The sequence below is a fragment of the Lepidothrix coronata genome, unplaced genomic scaffold (assembly GCF_001604755.1).
Source record: "Lepidothrix coronata isolate B3197 unplaced genomic scaffold, Lepidothrix_coronata-1.0 Scaffold70, whole genome shotgun sequence".
Lineage (NCBI taxonomy): Eukaryota > Metazoa > Chordata > Aves > Passeriformes > Pipridae > Lepidothrix > Lepidothrix coronata.
In genome coordinates, this window is record NW_016690250.1 from 406,110 (window position 1) to 429,035 (window position 22,926).

A 22,926-nucleotide genomic window follows, 5' to 3' on the forward strand; every position below is an offset into this window, starting at 1 on the left:
ATTAGGTTGAGATGTGGGAGGGGGCTTAGACTAGGGGATTGGATTTTGGGGCTATCTCAAACCATGACAACTACACAGCAATTGAAAAATTAATTTAAATAAGTGGTCCTCTGGCGAGTGATTTCACTGGTGAGCCAGGCTATTCCCAATAGCTTGGATACCTAACACCAAGTGCATGTTGCCTCAATCCACATGGTTCAAAACTTGGAAATCTTTAAGAAGATTTTACATCTACTTTCATGCTGTGTAGGAAAAATTCAGAACTCATCACTTTCATTTAAAATATGAGTGGGAAGAGGAAGGAGACAACAAAAGACCACATATGAAAAGCTCTCACAACCCCCTATGGGAAGAGCAGATCCACTGTGGGCATGAATTGCTGTAACTTCAGGAACTGCTATGACTTATAACAATTTTAATTACAGCTAAATAGTCAAAAACCAACTCTTGTCACTGTTTCTGAGTTTGTTTAGGTTAAACATTTAGTTTTCAGTAGTGAAAGACATGAAAACATCTTACTCTTGAAAACACTGATTTGTAGGTGTAATAAAGAACCCCACAAACAAAAACCACAAGGAGGTCAGACATCAAGATCAAAGCAAATCTGCAGAAAATAATTAAATATCTAATTGTAACATCTTGGTGAGTTTCTTTTTTAAACCGTTAAATACTATAGAGGAAATATAAATATATATGGATAGTATAGAGGAAAAAAAGTATTAATAATTTATTTTATTGATGTCTTAAAACTATTTCCTAAAAAAAAAAAAGAGGTTGCAAAATAATTACCTATGATCCAATATGTAAGCTGCAGACCTTCTGGAGGTCCTTTTGCCTTCAGGTAAGGTTTTACATACTTTAATATATCACCTAAATACTCTAGAGTCTTTGCTACCATGGCAGATTTCTCAGGGAGTGTCTGAAGGCCACTGTAAGTTCTACCAACAGCCTGAGAAAACAAAAACATTGAAAGAAATATAAATAAACTTACTAAGTCTCTCATGAGATTTTTGTGAGTAATTTCTTTTTCAACCCCCAGTCTGATATATAGTTCCTTTTCACTAAACTGACACAGGGATAGGTGTACAGTACCTTAATGAACTGGACAAGAGCATATTTTGGGTCTTGTTTGAAAACTGATTCTTCAACACGAGCCTTTGAAAGAATGTTTTCTACTTCTGAGAGTTTAAAAATCAGTCTTGTCATTTCAGTCAGCTGCTCCATATAGGCTTTCCCTGATGATGACAAGAGAGCACAGCAGTAAATACAGTATACAGTTATCCTTTTAGATTTACTTTAGTCCCAAAATGATAAAGTGAAACATTATTTTAAAATGTCCAAAACACAAGGATTCTGCATCTAACTGTATCTCTCCAGACAAAGACCACATGTCCAAACTAGTTATTTTTCTAATACAGTCATAAGAGAATGAATAGTTTTAAGTATGGATAACCAAGTCTTTCATGGTACTGGTGGGGGTTTTTTTTCAAAATCTACAAAATGTGTATGAGAGATAATTAGAACTGCAGTGTTTTTAGAAGAAGTGCTGAAGTATTTCTCTAAGAAAGTAAAATATCCAACACAAAAAAGGCCAGAATTAATTACAACTAGATTTTTTTTCCCTTTTCTTTTCTTTTCGGCTATTCACAGCATGATTTCTAACTATTTACTTCAGATTCACTTTTTTTAGAGCAGTTTCTCCATGGGGGAAAAATAGCTTGTCTCCTTGGGAGCAAGTTTTTATTCTTTGCTTCCAAGGAAACAAGCTCTTTTATCTTTGTTTGTGATAAATTTGTCATATGCAGAGCAGGCAAACTATCAAAAAATAGCACAAGCAGTGTAAAGAAACACATTTTGTAATTAGGTAAAAGTAAAGGAATACAAACAAAAATACATTTTGTAATTAGCTGAAAATGTTTGCCAGCTTTGCAATATAGAATCGTTACTGCAAACATTAGGGAAATGTGAACACTTACCAACTGTTCGCTCAGCATCTGTCTTGGCCAGAACACCACTTGGTTGATCTATGAACATTTGCAAAATGCATCGAAACCAAGAACGTACTGTCAGAGCTTCATAGGATGTATATCCCATACTAGAAAAAGCTTCACACAGTGAACTGCATAGGTAGAAGAGGAAGAAAAAGGTAGGGTGATCTAATAAAAGTAGGCAAAAAGGGTAGCAGAGTGTCTCATTTGGCTGTAGACATACAGAAACAGTGCACAGAAACAATTAAAGCAACAGAAAGGTCAACTGGCATTGCTTTTGCATACTCTACAGACTTTGCTCACAATATCCTGATGCCTAAACAGAGAGAACATGATAAATTTGGTAATGTCACCCATGGTAATTTAAAGGTATATATACACATGTACATATGTTTTGGTTACATAAAACAGGGTGGAGGGAAATGCACAGAGTGGGAAATGGCTTACTCCGACAATGGGTAATTTGACAGTATTATCTAAGCTGACAGTGTACAGTGATGGAGACAGTATATCTGAAGCAGCCTGGAACTCCATATTGACACTGCTCAAGCTACTCCAGCCTTTCATATAAAGCTAGCCCAGGTGCCCCACGCTACTCTGAAATCTGCTTCGTTCTAACTACAGTAAAGATGGAGAAGGTCTGCTTTAGCAAATAAAGATACGTTATGTTGAAAACACATGAAAAGGGAAATATAAAAAGGCACCTTGGAGATGAGGAAAGAAACCACTATACTTGGCAGTACATTACAGACGTATGCATTTATGCATGTATACACACACAAGTATAAAGATCACACAAACTTGCTGTATATACTTTCAGTCAAACACTCGCTATCATTTTACCATTGAAGTGTCAGACCAAAGTCACTCAGAACTCTACTGTTCCGTAATTATAAACTTTTACTTGCCTTACTACAATGAGTAGCTGCTACAGTCACTCTTTCCCAAGCATATCAGCCTCGCATCATTAATTCTTTAGAAACTCCTTGCTAAAAGACAGCAGGTCTGTTCTGCATTCTGTTTCCAGTTCCTATCAGATGAGCTCCACGTGTGCTTCAGGTCAGTGAAATTTCTTGAAAATAGTTACACCTTTTATTTGAGAGATTTCCTCCCTGGTCAGTTGTAGGTACTTCAACTTTAATGAAAAATGTTTGTACTCTTTTCTTGATATATGTACATGTAATTCTACTTATTTTCTACTGATTTTTACTCATGCTTGCAACAGAAAGTCAAGACTTCCAGATGGAAACCAAACTGATTCTGCTTCTCACTAAACAACATTAATAAAGTTGGTTTTTTTCTGCTTCATTTACTTCAAACCAGTGACAATTCTATATTTTGTCTGAAGATCCCTGACGAAGTAAGGAGACCAAATGCAAGGAAATAAAATGAAAAAAATGAACATTGTATTCCAGTACCAAAAAAGAAAAAACAAGATCCCTATGGACTTAATGCTCTTTGCAGTAATGTGTAAACAATTTCATTCTCATGTAATCTTCATGTACACAGCTAGTCTACTTGGCCACAAAGGCTCAAAAAAACACTTTCTGTTGTAGTCTCACTCTTATTTCTCTTGCTTGCTGGTAGGTGGGCGACTTTGGCATCTTCCTAAAACTGGAGAAGAATATGCTCCTAATCCTTAGAAAGGAAAGAACAATAACTACCTGCTAGAACCATGGCAAATGGTCCTTTTAAAACAGTGATCTTATTCACATACTCAAAATTAGTTTAAACAGGTTATAATACTATCATGCACCACACAACGTGGTTGTGGTAAGAAACTTTTAGGCACTACTGCAAAAGAAATGCCAAAGCTTGTGTTTATGTTCCCAGAGCTTGCAGAGTATGTACTGGAAACAAAAGAATCTTTTTACTTTTTAACTGACAGTGTTTGATGTGAAAATTATCAGTGCAGAAACCATGAAGTCTAAAGATCCCACCACTTAGATACTTCGATAACTTTGGCTCTACAAGTGCCTAAGGTAAATAAGTACATGAATCATGCTACAAAAAACTGCTTTCAAGATGACAGTACTCATTAACTTAGGTACTCATTGCTCTTTCACCAGGAATCTGAGCACCCTACAGCTCTGTTAGTAAGGTGGGGACATACCTTTGCCTATTCTCAGATACTTAAGTTTTTAACTTGTTGGCTTCAGGAAATTGTTAAGGGTAACAATTCTCCTTGAGCCTGGCCAATGGAAAACCCAACAGTTTAGGGGTAAAATTACCTGCCTCTGCATGAGTGCATTCTGTCCCATGCTTCCAGATTCATGAAGGAGATTCAGGAAAGCAGAGTGAGAACACATAAGAGAGAACCAGAGTGAGAGCATACACACAAATAAACAAATGTCCATTATCACCTAATTATGGAACCATGCCTTCTCCTGCTAATTCTCTCAGTATGGATCCATGAACCTGACATTGTCAGTTAGTCCACAGCACAATCTGCCAGAGGAGGTCAAGTCCCTCTCATTCCTTTCTAAGGTAGTACTTCGAAACAAAGGTTTGAATTCCATCAGAGTGCAAGACCCACCTGACATGGGTTTTCCAAATTGCTGCACAAGTGCTCTAACCTCTCAGATAATGTATGCCAGATAACTGCATTTTTAGAAGAAATTTTGGCAGCAGGGCTGTATGAGAAACTTGATATGTGTCTGTGCTCTGCACTTGCTAATGCAATCGTGCTTCCAAACACCTGGAAAAAGGAATATTTTGGCCATGGTTCCATATACCATAAATATTACCTCAGCTAGCATAAAAATGTATCTGTGTATACATTTTTAACAATATGTTGGGTGCTTAATGAATACTGCTAAGGAATACTTAAGTAATTGCTTTCAATCACTTACTTGAATGTTTACTGGGGGAACTGGAAATTAATCTTAAGAACCTAAATAATACCAAAATTTCAGTTTAGGCATCAAAATGTTTTTCTTGATCTTGCCTGAAGAACAAGAAGATTCAAACTACAAAATTCAAATTATAAAAGGGAATTTATGTGCCTCTTATTGCATTCAGCATGTGCTAGGTATCTGTAACCTTGAATGAAACTCACCCTATAAAGATCATAAAAGAGAAACATGGCAAATCAGAGGACTGAACACTCCCAAGTTCCACACTGACACACAAGGAACTAAATGCAACTTTTTTTAACACCTCCCTGCAAGAAGGCCACAGCCTCATCTTTGTCAATCACACTTAAATAATCTTTACCATATCCTGACTTACAGTTATGCTCCTAAAATGTACCCTAAAAATGTGCAACATTTTTCACTTTCAAATACAGTCCAACACAGAAATATTCCCTCTTTCTCTCTCATTTCTCACCTCCCCTGCTTCCAAAACCTGATTCAGAAACGGGCAAGGCAGGGAAAAAGGCATGCCACAAAAAACACCATCACCCATCTATCTTAGGTCCACAGAGGCTTACTTAGAGAAAATAAAATTTCTCATATATATAAAAATCTGAATGGATTGTCCTGATGCTTGAAAAGCTGCAAAGAACGTGGACCACCTTACTGAAACATTACCATTTGAAGCAACATTTTCCACACATCTAATGAAGGATGAGAAGGTACTGGAAGAACAAGCAGTCACAATTTTTCACCTGTTTTGAATTAGATGACTTAGATATCTTGACACCAGCTGAGGCCACACCATGTCATCCCATCCAAACAGCTGCATCATTGATAGAACAGGCTGTGGCTGGAGATCTGATAGGGCTTTGCTGGGTATATCCAAAGCTAAGAGAGTAAAACCTGTTTTCAAAGACAGAAAAAAACATCTTAATAGTTTCTTGGTACATTCCTGTTCCACTAAAAAGCACTGAAAATTAATTACAATTAATAATGTGCAGCTAGGGCAACTGTTCTAACAGAGAGTGCACCCACACTAAAAATGTAGTCTCTATCCCAGCAGTTTCTGTCATCAAGACACACTGGCTGCAAAAGAGGGAAAATGGATCCAAACATATGCAATTTTAAATAGATTCACAAACCCACATATTATAAATCCTGAAGGCACAACTTTACCACCTATGCAGTAAAAACTGTGTCTTAAAACCTGGTTTTTTTGTCTTGACCTCCCTTTCTTACCTTCATCCACTACATCTTCTCTTGTACATGTAAATATTACTGTGCTTTAGAGGGTTGAGTTTTATTTATTTCGTTCAGTTTTTTTACACGTTTCTCAGAGTGAAGAACTGTATCTGTAAAGAATTCACTCAGTAAAAGCTGGTACCTTTGTATTTTTGGAATAGACATACATGTATCAAATTTACCATACAAAAAAAGCACTGTAGACAAATTTACTCTTGAAAAGGATCTTCATGTAACAGTTGCAGATCTAGAAACTGGGGCAGTATTTTGTGCAGAATTTTGTTAATGAAGCATAATCTTTTGCTGTTTCTGTTATGTCTACTGAACAGTCTATATCTAACACTACTAGAATAAAAAATACAGTGCATTCTTTATATTGCAAATGACACATATATTAAAACTCAGAAAGAAAATGTAATCTGAAATGCTGAGTGATTATTAGGCTATAGGAAATGAGAGGCATCAAACAAGTCAGGAAAACTGAATTTAGAGGGCGATTAAAAAGGGGCTCACTAGTTTCCTAATTCTCCAATTCAAGTTAATTATAAATTAATATTAAAATAAGTATAAACCTGCATACATTGAAAAGATGAATGAGATGGAAAAGGCTAGTTTTCAGAAACAACAATGAAATTATTTTAATTAATGGTATAGGGGCAGACTACCTTAAGCCATGAAGGAGTTCACATTTCCTTATGTGCCTTGGAAAAAACAAAGTCATACAGAGTCCCCACTCTGCCTTAGGTAAGGAAACATTTTGTGCCTGCCTTTTTCCAGAGATTTCTGCAGCATCAGCCATAACATAGTTTGGGGAGAAATGGGAGACAGGAACAGTAATGTGAGTCCCAGGCTATTTGCCTGGCAGGGGGAGCAGGAGAGCTGTGACAGCTGCTCTGTCCTCTGGGCTGCAACCTCTAAGGCAAGAAGCTCATACAGTGTGGGAAAGGTTTGCCTTCCTCTGTAGTGCTACCTAACACATCTCTATAAAGCAGGTCACAACTGCACTCCCCTGCTTCTCAGAGGAGTTTATAATAGGTTGCTGCTCTTGCTATTTCACTGTGCTAATATAAAATAAAAAAAAAAGATATGACACTGTATGTGTGTAGGAAATGAATGAAGTTTTGACATTAACAACCTCTTCCTTTGATTTGTATTGCTGTTTCTCACATACTCTTCAGCGGTGTGAGACCACTACTGTTGCACACTGCCTCTTTCATTAATGTTACCTCTTAACTACCACAGAGCTGCTTCAAATGAAGCATCTTTTAGCTTTCCTATTACCAACTCAGTACCCCTGAGCTCGTAACTTTATCTAATTCATATCATGATGGGAAAAATATTTTATATTGCACTCCTCTGAATTTTAGTTAAATGGATACAAGATTTCATTGTAACTGCAGAATACAATGCTAGCTTCTGATGTTAAAGATCAAACTGGGATATCTTTCTATTCACTGCCAAGCTGACTTGTTGCATGTGGAGTTCACACACATATGGAATGTTGTACTTCAAGATTAAACACCTCCAGTGTAAAGCATGATAAATAATTACAATTAATTATGAAATATTTTTATGACCATAACAGTTTGGCAAAAAACAGCAGTCCTATATGCAACCTTTTAAAAATTGTCTTCAAATGAAAAATATTATTTTAAAATATTTAGTTTGTATTTCAACCATAATGAATAGTTCAACACAAAATTATAATAAACTTCTACAAAAGTATGTAAATTCTGGATATAGTGAAAAACATAATTCTTATTTATATTGTATAACATTTGCAATGTTGATAATAACCTGTGACTAGCAGTGAAAAAGAAGTCAGGCTTGTACATCTTCAAACCCCTTTGGTGTTCTCAATCTGTCTGTATCCTATTAAGGAATTCAACACTATAATATTTCTTTGTGTCAAACTATTTAGCATAGAATCTACTTTTTGCATTTATGAATAGTTAATTATCTCAAAATACAAAATCCTTCAAAGTTTGTGACCCAGAAAATAGCACCAAGTCCAGTAAGTCGCGGGGGGGTCAGGGCTAACCTGCAGCTGTATCAGCAAGCTGAGGGGAAGGCGGCATCTGTGACATTCTCTGGCTCTTCAAGTACGGAAAGAAATTTCTCCAGAGAGCACTGGCGACAGCAAGGTGGTGCTCTTTAGCCACTAATGGAAGCTGTGCGTCTGGGGCTGTGTTCCCCAGTTGAAGTCCCTGGCTTACACGTTCGTGCACACTCCTAGGGAGAAACAAAAACAATGTTTACGTTCAATAAATGAAAAATTCACATCTTTTTAAAACGCATTTACAACTACTTTAAACTGTAGAGCCTGGGAACTGAAGGATCATTTTGTGCAATTAAAACCTTTACGCAAAGACATTATGCATACCGGTTATTTGATGGATGAATGATGGCATATTAAGCACTATAAAGTTAATGTTAATTACTAATGTCAACCATTAATTATATGCTTTTTAATATGTCAGATCAAAATGAGAAATTGGCAGCTTTAAAATGAATATCTGCATTTCGCAACTAGCATGACAAGCAAGCCTGCTTCCAATCCAAAGCCAGGTGCTTCTTTAAAATTTTTTTCACTAGAATTTTTAGGATAGGGTTGTGTACAGCAAATAATGGCAAATGATTTTGATCAATTGTAAAGCTTCCTTCTGAAATCTACTTCTCATCTGTAAAACCTCAGTAGGTAAGAGTTTAGATAAAAGATTCATTTTATCCTGATGCGCTGCAGACAATTAGGTTTGACAGCAATGCCCACAGCTTTGTTAGTACAGTAAAGACAAAAGTTACCACTACACATAACTCCCATCTCTTCCGCAGACAATGTGGCATGAATTCAATAAGGCACTCAATTTTCTTTGATTCTTCTAGTACCATTCCTGCTACTTAATCTAATTTGGAAGTTGTGACTTTCTAGAGGTTTAATAGAGATATGTCTGCAGGGAATCAATGTTCTCAGAGAAATGGGGGGGGGACATTAATAAATTTGTCTGGTAGTGGAGGATAGGAGGCATTACAGTACCGGGCTGATCAACTAAATAACATGCTTATTAAAAACAATCTGTAGGAACGCACTATCATTCCTGTTCCTATTTATCTTCTGGTCAACTCAATTGAGATTGTGCATTAAAGCACAGGCAGCATTATTACATTTGCTTTATTAAATTCTATAAACAGCACTGTAAAGTCAGAGTCAAGATATTTATAAGATAACAGTAAACAGCAGAGGCATTGAGACTTGCCTAAACACTAACATTTGTAGACTATAATATTTTTTCTTAACTGCCATTCCCACAATAGCAACTGTTTCACAAAAATCTTCCCCTAGATCTTTATTCTATGCTTACTCTAATTTGAAATAAACCAAAACAAAAATAGAAAGAACTCCAGCTCCTAGTTCCCTTCTGGGAACATGGGAAAATTATGAAAGAATTACACAACTCACAGCACTCATTAGGACATCTGAAATGGAATAATTTTAAATAAAGAGTAGGCTGGCTGCAAGGCCTTCCTATACTAGGGTTGATATTAGAAGCGCATCTCATTATATCAAATTAGTATCCAAAAATTCTGCGAAACACATAATTTAAAACATAAAATGTACTGGTTGCCAAAGGTAACGATACCTTGTGCCTGCCAGCAGGCATTCATTAGTTTCAACAGGACAGACAGAGAATTGAGTATCAGCTACTCTTTGAATTGTTACATTTACCAGACAAGGAAAGGTATGCAATATTAGGAGGAATCAGTATTTCTTTGAGAGACTGCATGAATCCAAACACAAGAACAAAAGCCAGGAATTCTAAACCCAACGTTTATTCCCACTGTGGCTTCACATAAATCATACAGCCTTTGTTAGCCTCAGTTTCCCAGCCATGATATTTGGACAGTAAGACAGCTTACCCTTTAAAGATGCTGTGAAAATAATCAATGTTTAGAAACTGAGGATTGTATTCAGTATGTCAGGTGGTATTCCTATTTACAAGGTATATTCTCCAAGTCAACATGAATTGAAATACAAGCAAGATTAGCATAAAAAGCCAAGCAACACTTTTTTGGGAGCATCCCCTTATTAAAAAAAGGACAAAGAAAAGGGTGAAGATATAGTGAGGTCTAGAGGATAAATAATGAAAAAGTAAAAGCAAGGCTAAAGAAACGAGTTAAAAAAATTATTTTTGCCAACTACAAAAAAAATTTTAACAGTAAAAACGAAGGGCTTTTCTGTTTTATTTTAAGAAAGGAATGTATGATGCCTCATAATGCAGAGAATAAAACTTCTGGGACCAAAATCTGCCCTACTGACAACCAGACTATGCTGTAAAATCGCACAAAGACCTTTTTCTCTCCTCTAAATTGCCTCTCCAAAGACGGGTGCCTTGCATCTCCTTTAGCCATCTATGCAAAGTAGAAGGGTGTACAGACTTCCAAAGTAAGGTAATATATCTCTATGTCAGTGGAAGGGCAACACGTACAGATCAGTATTTATGTTTATTCATAGTAACCTGCACAAATGCTTGCAATAAGGTAAATGCTTAGAATCGATGAGGCATCAATATATGCTGTAGTTGATGTAGCCACCTACTTCTACCAACAAGCACATTTTTTAACTCTATAAAAATACGAATAAATGCAATTTTACTTTTTATTCAGGCTTCCATATTTTTCTAACACTAGACAAGCATACCAGCAAACATCACTCCATTTCTAAAACTTTATACATTTAGCTTTCCATTGCGTTAAGAGCTATGGAACCACCAGTTGCCCCATTACAATGGTAACTTGTAATATGTGATTTTTACCTGTTTTAAATCACAAATTTCCTACTTCCGTAAAAAGAGCTGTGGTTTTTTTTGCATTTTGCCATCAGATCAAATAAACTCTGGGTTTATTAAAGAGGGGAATGTTTGTGCCACCTCAATGAGGATTGTGCTGGATGTATAGGTACAGTAGTAGCATATGGGATTATTTTCTACATCCTACACCTGGATAAGGAATTGCAGCCATTTATTTCTCTGGATGTAGATATTGTAATCATAAAACATGACCTTGCAAGCCTGCATTACTAAAATGGAGCCAAACTTTAGGTCAAGCCAGAAGAGTAAAACACAAAATTCAGCAGCCTGCCTAGATGATGGAAACTCTCAAATCACTACTAGTCCATAATCTGCACTGCACACATATTGACCTTCAGACTTAATGCAATGTCATTTAATTTGATCTACAAGGATTCAGAACTTCCCATCATGATAGAAGACCTCTTTCCTATCAGCATCTCCAAGGGCTACTACCATCAGGGACTCTCACAGGCTATGAATACAGATACCCATTTCCCCCCAAGCTCCTCAGCTCCCAGTCCAAGCCAGGCCATCCACAGCACCTACAAAACTCAGCTGCCCAGTACAGCCAAGATTAAGCTCATAAAACTCTTTTTAAAGGACCTGAATGACCTTTTGATGTTGAAACAAATAAATATTTAAAAAACACCACCTGAAGGACCAACATCCTTGGATAAAACTAGGGAATTGGGAAGAGATATATGAGTATTTCTAAAATGACAAATGGTTTTGATGCTTAGAATTTCAACTACAAACACCAGTTACTTCAAGAAAAACTCAGGCGAAGTGAAATGAAGCAAAGCATCATCACACTCAGATTCAAAGAGAGGTAACAGGTGCTTTGTGCCCTATGCAGATAAATGGAACTGGAACAATACTTAAATTTGGAGATTTCTCTTCCCAACATTCTCCCTCTTTTTACATCACTGATATTATCAACACAGTTCATAAAATCATAGAATGGTTTAGATTGGAAGGGACATTAAAGATCACATAGTTCCAACACCCCTGCCATGGGCAGGGACACCTTCTACTATCCCAGGTTGCTCAAAGCCCCGTCCAACCTGGCCTTGAACACTTCCAGGGATGGGGCATCCACACTTCTCTGGGCAACCTGGCACAGTGCTTTATCACCCTCACAGTAAAGAATTTCTTCCTTATATCTAACCTAAATTGCCTCTCAGTTAATACCATTACTCCTTGTCCTATCACAAGGGGTCCTTCTCCGCCTTCCCTGTAGGCCCCCTTCAGATACTGGAAGGCTGCTATGAGGTCTCCATGCTAACTTCTCTTTGCCAGGCTGAACAGCCCCAACTTTCTCAGCCTGTCTTTGTAGGGGAAGGTACTCCAGTCCTCTCATCAACTTCATGGCCCTCCTCTAGACTTACTTCAACAGGTCATATCTTTCCTGTGCTCAGGTGCCCAGCATCCTCCGGGTGGGCAGAATCACCTCCCTCGACCTGCTGGCCATTCTTCTTTTTGATGCACCCCAGGATATGGCTGGCTTTCTGGGCAGTTTCTGATTTTGATGTTTTGGCAGCAAATGCATTGTGCATTGGTTCTATTTTAATGTAACCACAGATGTAGTAACAGGAATAAAAGTGACTGAGGAAAGTGGAGGCTTCTTCAGTTCTGGGGTAGCTATGAAGATTTCAGCATACAGAACCAAGAAGATATGGAGATTAGCTGATGCAGAGAACAATAAAGTGAGAATTTTGATGTCATAAGACAGAAGAACTTGAGATTCTCTCAACAAATCCTGGATATGGGTGATGTCAGCTACTTGGAAATGCGTACAACAAAGTTATCAGTTGAAAATCCTCTAAAAATAAAAAGTCTCATTAATACAATGAAAAGTATGTGTGTTTGTGCTGAAAAGATTAGCAACAAGCTACACAATAAACATGGCATTAAAATAATATCCAAAATAGAAGTGCCAGTGTTGATACTTCAGACAGAAAGGTGTTTTTCCTTCCCTCCCCCCTTCTTATTTGCCAATACAAAGAAATTATATAGCACTATTGTATGGCAGAAGATTGGGCTTTCCTGTAGAAATCTATCTAGTCATGTTTTCTGTGGTTGTATAAATCTTACTGCAATGAGATTTAAACTCAAAATTTGTGCTACTGCTACAAGCGCAAAACTCAGATCTCTGCTAGACAGCAGTACACTCAGCTTCCTGTGACCAAACAACATTTAATACACCATTTCAGAATTTAGTTTAAAATTACTCATCTAATTTCACTTCCTTCAAATGTCATAAAACATCAATATGTTTTTAATACCTCTACTGATGTCTTCCTGTCATTCTACCAGAACTGTTTCTTATGGTGACCAGAACTGGAAGTGAGGTTTCAGCAGAAGCCACACACATTTCCAGTACCTAGTCCTATCCAAGATTAAGCTTAAAAGGATCCTTGTGTGCCCTCCATATGCCTTTGAAAATAATCCAGTATGACTATTCTACTAGTTGACTATTATGCCATTTAATTACATGCTAGTTATAGAAAATTGCAACTATAGCACTTACTCATTGATCCCTATGGATACCAACTTCCATGTTGACAAACTCACTGTTCAGCTTCTACCTAGTAATTTGTTCATAGACATTTACTTATTTTTTATCTGTGCTTCAAATATGCAGTTGACACTAAATACATGTAACATTTCTGAAATCATAACCATTTACACTACCATAAAATATAATACAAAATGTGAAGGAAAACACACTTTAGAGGGAGTTCAGTGCTTTTATACATAATCTTTTAAAACATTAATAAAGGAAAATTAGTTTCAGTATGGACCATAATACTGGCATTCACAAAGGCAAAATCAAAATGGTTGCATCTAAGTTCAAGTCTGCTTTCAATGAAGTATCATAGCACTGTGCCAAGTAAGAAACTGTATGATCCTACCTCTCTTATACATGCTTATTCATGCAAAAGAAATGCATCTGGATTCACAGAAGTAGCACCCTAGCTGCACAGTGGTTCTACAATGGCCCAAGAAGAAAGTGCCCCAGTCTAACCATTCTTAGAGACTGGGGGCAAGTCATAGATGTGGGGTTTAGGCAATTCATAGTAAAAGCTTTTGGTTTCCTGATCACTGGTGAATGATTGTGACCACTTGACCTAATGTACAAAATGGTGAACCTCCTTTGCCTTGGCCATAGTTATAAATGCAGGTGTGCTGGGTGGCAGAGCTCTGCACTGAACTCTTGGTTATCAGTGTGTTTAGTCAGGGCACTGACAGCATGCTTACAAGAATTTTAAGTGCTAAAACATCTGCTTTATGGCCTCAAAGTGCTTAAGCTGGATGCTAAACAGGTAAGGTCCGTGAAAATAGCCTTCATGCCTCTGAGCACACACGTTTTGGTACCTAGGGAACTTCAGTGCTTAAACCTGAGTCACCTATACACTTTCAGATACTTTCACATTCAGCCTGTTTCAGTGAAACATGCATGAAGGAAGCTGACTAAATTCTGCCCAAGTCTGATTCAAACATCCAAGCCCTCTTTTAAATCTGTTTTCTAAGCTTTTGAGATGTAATTTCTTTTTTATATCCCTTTATATAGCAGCCAGTATATTGAGACTGGTACGACTGCCATAGGAACCAGACAGAAGAAGCAATCCACCTCAAATCAGAATCTCTCAATCTATATTGCTCCCAGATCTGCAATATACATACAAAGTATCTATAAAAGTTTCTTCATATTTGAGCAACAGCCTTTTCACTCTTTGATAATTCAAAAAACCCTAAAAAGAGCATAGAATTTTCACCCACCTTTGTGGAATTAAAAACTAGATTTCAGAAAGCTAAGCAAGATGAGAAACTTAAGACAAAAAATAAATTTTCCCATCCATCAAAAGAAACATTTGAAAAAAGATCCCACAGTTTAAAATGTGTCAGCACTGCATAAGCCATAATAACAGCGTCACCACTAGAGAGCTGTACTGCTGACTGTACAAGCAGAACTGGAAAAATCATGATGCCATATTATCAAACATTAACATGCTCCTATCAGCTCAGTATTTATTAAATGATGTTTCAGTCTTCTTCCTTCATTTTAATTTGCTTCGATAAACCACATGTTTAAACGTTTACTGAAAAAAAAGGATGTCCGAATAATATACCTGGTTATGAATGTGTATAATGATCAGTGATCAGTGCAATAAGGTAGGGAAGGCTAAAAAGGAAAAAGGGATGCTTCTCAGAAGTCTAATGTGCAGCGTGCAGGATTTTTATCAAATGCTTAAATTCATCCATGGTGCTTAAGTCCTTTACAGCACAGACTTATACAACATCATAAATATTAGTGTCAAAATACACCTTCATTAGACACAACAATACGAAGCATACACAAAGTGACACATCTTAGATGTTGGATGAGATCCAAAGGGATACAAGGGTGTAATGGTTAAAAAGCAGGGCATAAACAGATCTCAGACTCCTGAATAATACATCCCAAACTGCTCACTTAGTCAGATCACCCTCTTTTGACCAGGAAGTTCCCTAGGTGCCTGCAATTCAGCTTTGTACCTAACTCAAGGAGCCTTGAGCTTTGTACCTAACTCACAATCTCTGTCACTGGGGCCCAGAAATCTAATCACGACTAACCCACACCAAAAAAAAGAAGGTTGCATACCATACAGCAGTAGCCATGTTCATATTCAAAAACAGAATACACATTTCTTTAATGTAACAACCAATGAATCACAGCCTAAGGGGGAGGGCACATGAGTCTAGTTTTGATACTGTTTTTGGGCTCAGGCTCTGCTCTTGATTGTGAGTGTTGCATTAAGTGAGTTACTGGGTAAAAGTGTGAAATCCCGGAATAAGGAATGGAGCCCATGACACTCTTCTCACTGATGTCTCAGAGTTTTTTTGATTTTTTAATTTTTATAGATTTTAGAAGTAGTTGTGTAGTGAATGTAGATTTTAATGTAGCTGTGTTATATCCCTTACCCTGTAGCATAATGTTAACACATACCAAACCCTACTGCCCCATCTTATATCAATCCCTCAAAATTCTGTTAGCTGTTGAGTCTTCTTTTCAAGGTAGAGTTGTAGGAAAACACCTTAAGGCCTGGACCAGGAAATATCACACAGACACAGTGACCTTCAAGCCCAGAACTTTGGAGGAACTCCAAGGACTGTACATGCTTCGAGGAAGATGAAGGTGAGGAAAAAGGGGTCCCAAATGCCCCCAGACTCAGTTCCTGAAGGGGTGTGCCAGGGGGCAGAACCAAGGGGTGGACAAACTGGGATTGGATGGATATTATCATAAAATCGTAGAACCAGTGTCTAGACAGGTGCGCGGTATGTATTCCTCTAGACCTTAAAGCTCCCGCTCTCTTTACCTATCTCCTATACTAAATTGGCCTGGAGTTTTTTTCTTTGTGGTCTTTTAGGCAACATCTCCCATATTACATTCTAACCACTAGGTAACAGATATTTAATCATTCTGACTGTAGTCTGTGATTTAAATGACAAACAAACAACAAAACAAAAAAAAGAAACCCAAGATTCCCAAGTGCACATCTCCAGTCATGGTACTCTAAAAGTGGTTGCAAGCACACAGATTTCTGTTCTTCATGACACAGAATCAGATGTCTCTGGGCCTACCAGATACACACAGGATTCAATCCTTCACTTCACATTTTCTGTAGGCTAGCAGGAGACAAAATCCCACAGAGGAGGCAAGAGCAGTTTGTTGTACCAGACTGCATGTGTCAAACGAGTTGCTGGTCAGCTGGACCTGTTACTAGGCTATCAGACCGCTTTATCTTGGAAGACCCCTACACCATTTGAGAGTAGGAATATTTCAAGTGCTGGTAACCTCCTAGCTCATCTGAACAGAGCTGTCTGACAGGCAGGTGCCTGGGAGTAAAAGGTCAAAAGAGGCCTCTAGGCCTAAGGCACTCTAGGACTGAGATGCTTTAAATCACAATTTAAAGGACTTGTTTATAAATGTGTGTGCAGATATCTATATAGATATAGGGAGAGAGATCTGTAAGAGATGCACATAGACATTAGGGCAATATTTCTCTCTTACAAGGATAGGCTGGGAGAGTTGGGCCTGTTCAGTCTCAAGAAAAGACGACTGAGTGGGGACCTCATCAATGCCTATAAGTATCTGAAGGGCGACTATCAAGACGATGGAGCCAGGCTCTTCTCAGTGGTGACAAGCAATAAGACAAGAGGCAATGGACACTGATGCACCGGAAGTTCCACCTACACATGAGGAATAACTTCTTTACTGTGCAAGTGATGGCACACTGGAACAGATCACCCAGAGAGGTTGTGGAGTCTCCCTCACTAGAGATAGTCAAGAACCATCTGGACACAATTCCATGCAATGTGTTCTAGGATGACCCTGTTTGATCAGGGAGGTTGGACCAGATGACTCACTGTGGTCCCTTCCCAATCTTACCCATTTTGTGATTTCAGTTACAATAGCTTCTCTGTAAAACCTTAGCTATCCATTGCTAAAAGATACTCTATCTTCATCCACCCAAAAATCCTACTCATACTGTTTGGTTTGTTTTGTTTGTTTGTTTTTTTTTTTTTTCCACATGCACATCAGGAACACATCGCCCCCAAACATCTTAAAACATATTTTGCATTATGTTCCCTTAATTGAAAAAACGCCTTTTAACAAAATAAAAAAGGCTACAGATCCTTTCAATTTATCACACATCAATCGCTGCCTGAGTAGAAGCACAGCACATACTCTTTACTATTGAAGATACAGTAGGTTTAAACAGAGCCATTCCAGTTCTTTCACTGATGGTATAAATCTTCAAATCTCAATGGAAGAGCCTAGTATATTCCTATTGTTAGTGAATCATTGACAGAACAGACTCAACAGTTAAGAAGCTTCTAATGTGACAATTTATATAAGCAGAATAATTAAAGTATATTAGAAATCCAGATAATCTCTCCCAATCAAACCAATGAAGGGCAGCCCATGGGCATTCAAATTACACATTGCAATTTAGCTCAGGGTCACCTTCCCAAGTTAAATAACAGAAAATGCCCTAAACTAAATGATCTTTATTTATAACTAAACCTATTCAGGAAATTACATAAAGATCTTTGAAGATATAAACACTTTAAGAACAGCTAACTGCTGTAAACAACTACTTTTTTCCTTCTAGTGGTTTGAAGCCTATTTCATTTCCCAGGTATTACTTGAAATATTCACTAAAACATAGGAAAAACAGGGGAAAATGTGTCAGATCCTTTCAAATGTTATAACGCAAGTATCACAGCAATATTTTCTCGCATTACCGCAGACTGTGTTTGAACAGATGATGCAAGATGTCTGTAATTAAATAATTATGCTATCAATAGATAGGGAACCTAGTACTTATGATTTTTTTAAGATTCTCATAAGAAAATTTTTTTTACTATTTCCATTTGAAGTTTTTTTGTTTGTTTCATGTATCTTCTACAAGTCAGTCTATAAACTGCACGATTAAAAGCATTTGATTACATTACATTACATTTTGACATAAAAGTTAGTCAAGACTAGCACTCTCTGTTATAGTTTTCCAAGTTTAAGGTTATATTAAAATAAAACAAACAAAGAAAAACTCCCAAAACATAACCATTGCAACTGATACCATAATAAGCAAAAACGCCAGACACACACTATTCAAATTTTAAAGTCAAAGTTCCTAAATATTTAAAACCGTTTTGTTTTTTTTTCACACAAGGAATGCTTTCACACAAAAAGTAGCTTGGCTGTGTCTTCTTCAGAGAAATGCAATTCAAGAAATGGGGCTCTTTGTCTGAAACTAATACAAAGAAATTTAGTAGATTTATGTTCTTGACTAATTCTTTAGATTTAAATGTAACAGAGTAAAAAGTATGTACCACAGGAAAAAGTGAACTGAAAGTCTCAGGCTTTTAAGATAGTCATCTTTTCCACAGCAATATGGAAACAGTAATGCATTATGATATATCATCACCAAAGTTATCTCTCATTGCTTAAACAATCTTCCAAATCTAGGAATCACTAAAACTGGCAAAAGCAAGCATGACCTAATCCACTTCAAAATTTTCAAACTAACATTCAGAGTAACGGATGTTAGTTTGTCAATCTGCAGCATTTCTGAACACAGCCATCTCTTGAAATTTTAAATATATTGATACTTTGGGAATTCACCTTCTGGACTTTCAAAAGGAAGTAGCACATAAGTGTGACAAAGAAGACTCAAAATCTAGGTGTAATTCACACATGCTCCTTCACCTTTTTTTCTACCAGATGGCAGAAGTTGCACAAAGGCTAAAGTGGTACTAGCCTAAATATTCCTGCCCTTCACTGGAGAGCAATAAAAGTTCTCAGGATATCATCTACACCCTTGGCAGAGACAAGAGAATAAAAAAAAAAAAGGGTATTTTAAAACTCATGAAATTGCAGGAAGAAATGTGGATATCCTTCAAAAGTTCTCAGGATATCATCTACACCCTTGGCAGAGACAAGAGAATAAAAAAAAAAAAAAGGGTATTTTAAAACTCATGAAATTGCAGGAAGAAATGTGGATATCCTTCAAAAAGGAAAGTGGACGCACAGCAACTGCTGTAGAATTTAACTAAGAAAGAAAAACTAAAACCCACAAATGAAGTGGCCTCCAAGCACAGCCAGTTCTCCCTCCTATGTTATACCACTTCTTTCATCACATTCTTCCTGCAGTGACCATTACCCCATGCACTATACAGCAGAAGAGAGACCTAGAATGTGCTATGATCAGCCTGTCCTGTCCTTCTGACTCTCAGCTGAATGCGGATTCTGCGAGGCTTGCAATGATCCAGGCCAAAAAGACGCCATAATCATGAGATGCAAGTGAATAGTGTCAAGAACCTGCAAGAACTTTTCACTGGTTGCTTGATTAAGATCTTAAATATATGGAAAACAGCTCAGCAGTCTACCTGAAACAATTCCTACTACATTACAAGAAACAGCAAGTATTCGGAAAAGAACTAGCATATACCAGAATCATGGACAAAGGAAAGGAAATCAAGCGTGGAATTCTTTTCTACTGGCTGGATTCCCTTTACTTTAAAAGAAATGCTAAACAAGTGTCACCAAAATTGTGATTCTACAATGTGAAATACTGAAGATGGGGCAATAAGTTCCAATTATTTTTCTATGCATTTAACTTCAGATTTCAGAGAAAACCTGTTCATTACCAGGTCTGCATTAGTAACAGAAAATGTCAACACATCTTACATTGCAACCAATTCATAGATAATACTGTATCTTCATTTGCGGATGAGGAACACTAGGAAATGTCTTCCCTAATTACTCCAAAATGTTATTGTGTGTTTCTTTTAGAACACAAATATTTTTCAAAAAAGCATTCACTACTTTGTAAACAATCAAACAGCATATAGCCTCTTAATTAATCACTAATTTATTCATCAGTAAATCATTTTACCCATTTTTAAATGGTTAGGCTTCATGAGTATTCTCTGTATATGCCCAGGTGAAGTAGTATCCAAACCAACAGTTGCAAGACCACACTAATAAATAAATAAATAGAAAAATTATCTGCACCTCAAAGGGCTTATCTCCTAATATCAAAGATTCTAATCTTTACTGGGATGGAAAGTGTTAATGCTGTGAATAAAAGGTTTTCAACTGCAGCTGAATCATGTGAGGATTATCAATACAGCAGCAATGTACAAAGGGGCTCCAGCAAGGTTACAGAGTTTAATATAATCCTCTCTATAGCTAAGCACAGTAATAGAGAACCCTGTGTTCACTGTGACAGCATGTTGTGTGCACTCAGTAATACTTCTAAAATACACAGGGAGAACAAGAAATCCCCAACATCTTTACTATTCTCAAAGACAAAGTAAAGATATTAACAGGAACAGACACACAATCCTAAAACACAAAGGTACAGAAAAGCCAAACATTCAAAGCTGCAGAATATTACTTAGCACTTTCTCCTTAACCCTTCTCAGTGGGTTTAACTGCATCACTGAAAAGACAAGTTGTTATGACCGTAATTTAAATGCAAGCAACAAAGCTCTAGCTTGCTTTGTCTAGGTCTTCTGGGGGGGAATATTACATCTGCCTCAGCCACCCTAACAAATTTGTGTTAGAGAGCTGTTTTCTTTTCCTAATCACATTTAGCAAAGATAAGGTTGCAAGAGCAGCAAAGACAACACAACCTGCGTTAATTCAATGCAACTTGTTCACATTTCAGTTTGTGGAATACTGTTGGGAGAAACAGACAGCTGATTTGAGCCCAACCGCAATTTTCCTTTATTACCTTCACTGGTACTCAGCCAAGTTAGCTTCTCCCCTGTACTACACAGGCGTATGCTAAGATTGCAGTTTCCTTTGTGTCTGTAATGCGAAATACAAACTGGAAGACATAACACGCAAAGTGACCCTTTGCTGTCCCAAAATCTCAAGTTCCCAGGAAAGTGAGTCCAGGTACTCATTCCAGCAGCAGGGCTTAGCCATACACACAGATCTCAGCCAAGCAGTCTCTGTTAAATTCTGCTCTGTTCAAGGCACTGGGAGTCATCTTGTTGCTTTGAACAGGTCCCTGCTCAGTTTTTTCAAAGGAACAATACAGAATATGCAAACAGTTAAAAAGACATTTACTTTCCCTAAGCAGACTTTCAGTATAGGTCAGATTCAGAATTTTTTAATCGCCTGAAAGAACAAATAGAGAAAAACAAAGAAAAAAATTGAACAGGCTGCAGTGAAATTGATACTATCCTAAGCTGTTGGAAGTCTCCTATTTTAGTTCACATACATGCAAAAATCCTCACCTAAAGCAAATTTAATATTTATAAATCATTGCCATTTCACAGAACTTAAAATAGCTGCATTTCAATTCTTAAGAGCCTTATTTTGAATAGAAATATTTGCAGCTGACATTACAATTAGTTTTGATCAAATTAAGAAAAAATTCCCCAATAAATTCCCTGTCTCACATTTAAAACGTCAGAACAGTAAATGTGCCTCAGCCTCTGCTGCACTGCAGGCATGTCACCTCACATAATCAGAGTTTAAAAGGAAAACACTATACACACTCACACACACTGATGGGAAGGAGGAGTCACTGGAAGTTCTGTGATCAGCCCTGACCATGAGACACTTCGGCCCTTCATTTTGTGGGTTTTGGTAAGTTGTTGGTTTTATGCACTGGACATCTTAATATAAAAGATTTCTTAGAGAAATACTGAGAAATTGTAATTACGTTTCTGTAACTTTAAGTTATAAGGGATATAATTTCTTTTTTTTTTTAATAGGAAACTTAATTTGGTTTCCAAACAATTTTATATTTGAAAGAACAGGGAGTCCAGATCACTTCAGATTATCTTTATTCAAGTTTAAGCTTATTAGAAATATATATGCTAATACCTGCCACATAGGGAACAGACAGTATTAGCTGCTAGGTATTTAGATGAAAACAGCACATCTCTGCTGGTACACAAGATCAGTTTTAACAACCTTCCATAACTCTTGCTTTTTGCCATCAGAGCAGGACAATTACAATCAGAGATTCAAGGGTCACAGCAAATAAGTTTAGCACCATTTGCCCCCTCTTAAAGACTATCTTTTTTCAAAACATTCAAAGGAAAGATCCACTTAACCCCATCAAGACCTTCTGAGAGAGCTCTTTGCTTGCAAAGTTCTAAAAAGATGCCACACATCAAACAATATCCCAGTACTACATGCAACAGTCCTGCCTTGAATGTGTACTTGTTGAGTACAAGAACCATATTCTCCATTCTTGCTGAGAAATCAAGAGAATCATTTAAGGGTTGAAGTTGGAAGCAACCCTTGGAGACCATCTGGTCCAAGCCCCTGCTCAAGCAGAGCCACCTAAAGCTGATTGCCCAGGACCATGTCCAGATGGTTTTTGAATAAGTCCAAGTATGGAGACTCCACAGTGTCCCTGGACAACCTGTACCAGTGCTCAGTCATCTTCACAGAAAAAAACCTCCTAAACTACA

General features: G+C 37.3%; 1 protein-coding gene across 1 annotated transcript in view; it reads right to left on the reverse strand.

The window, feature by feature from the left end:
• Window positions 1-22,926, reverse strand: part of MMS22L (MMS22 like, DNA repair protein) — a 99,624-nt gene that overhangs the window by 20,574 nt on the left and 56,124 nt on the right. Inside the window, exons 14-18 of the mRNA XM_017818685.1 lie at window positions 8,130-8,320; window positions 5,599-5,749; window positions 1,977-2,119; window positions 1,093-1,235; window positions 790-949 (exon numbers count right to left, since the gene is read on the reverse strand). Of these exons, the coding sequence (XP_017674174.1) occupies window positions 790-949; window positions 1,093-1,235; window positions 1,977-2,119; window positions 5,599-5,749; window positions 8,130-8,320 (788 nt within the window). The remainder of the gene's footprint in view (window positions 1-789; window positions 950-1,092; window positions 1,236-1,976; window positions 2,120-5,598; window positions 5,750-8,129; window positions 8,321-22,926) is intronic.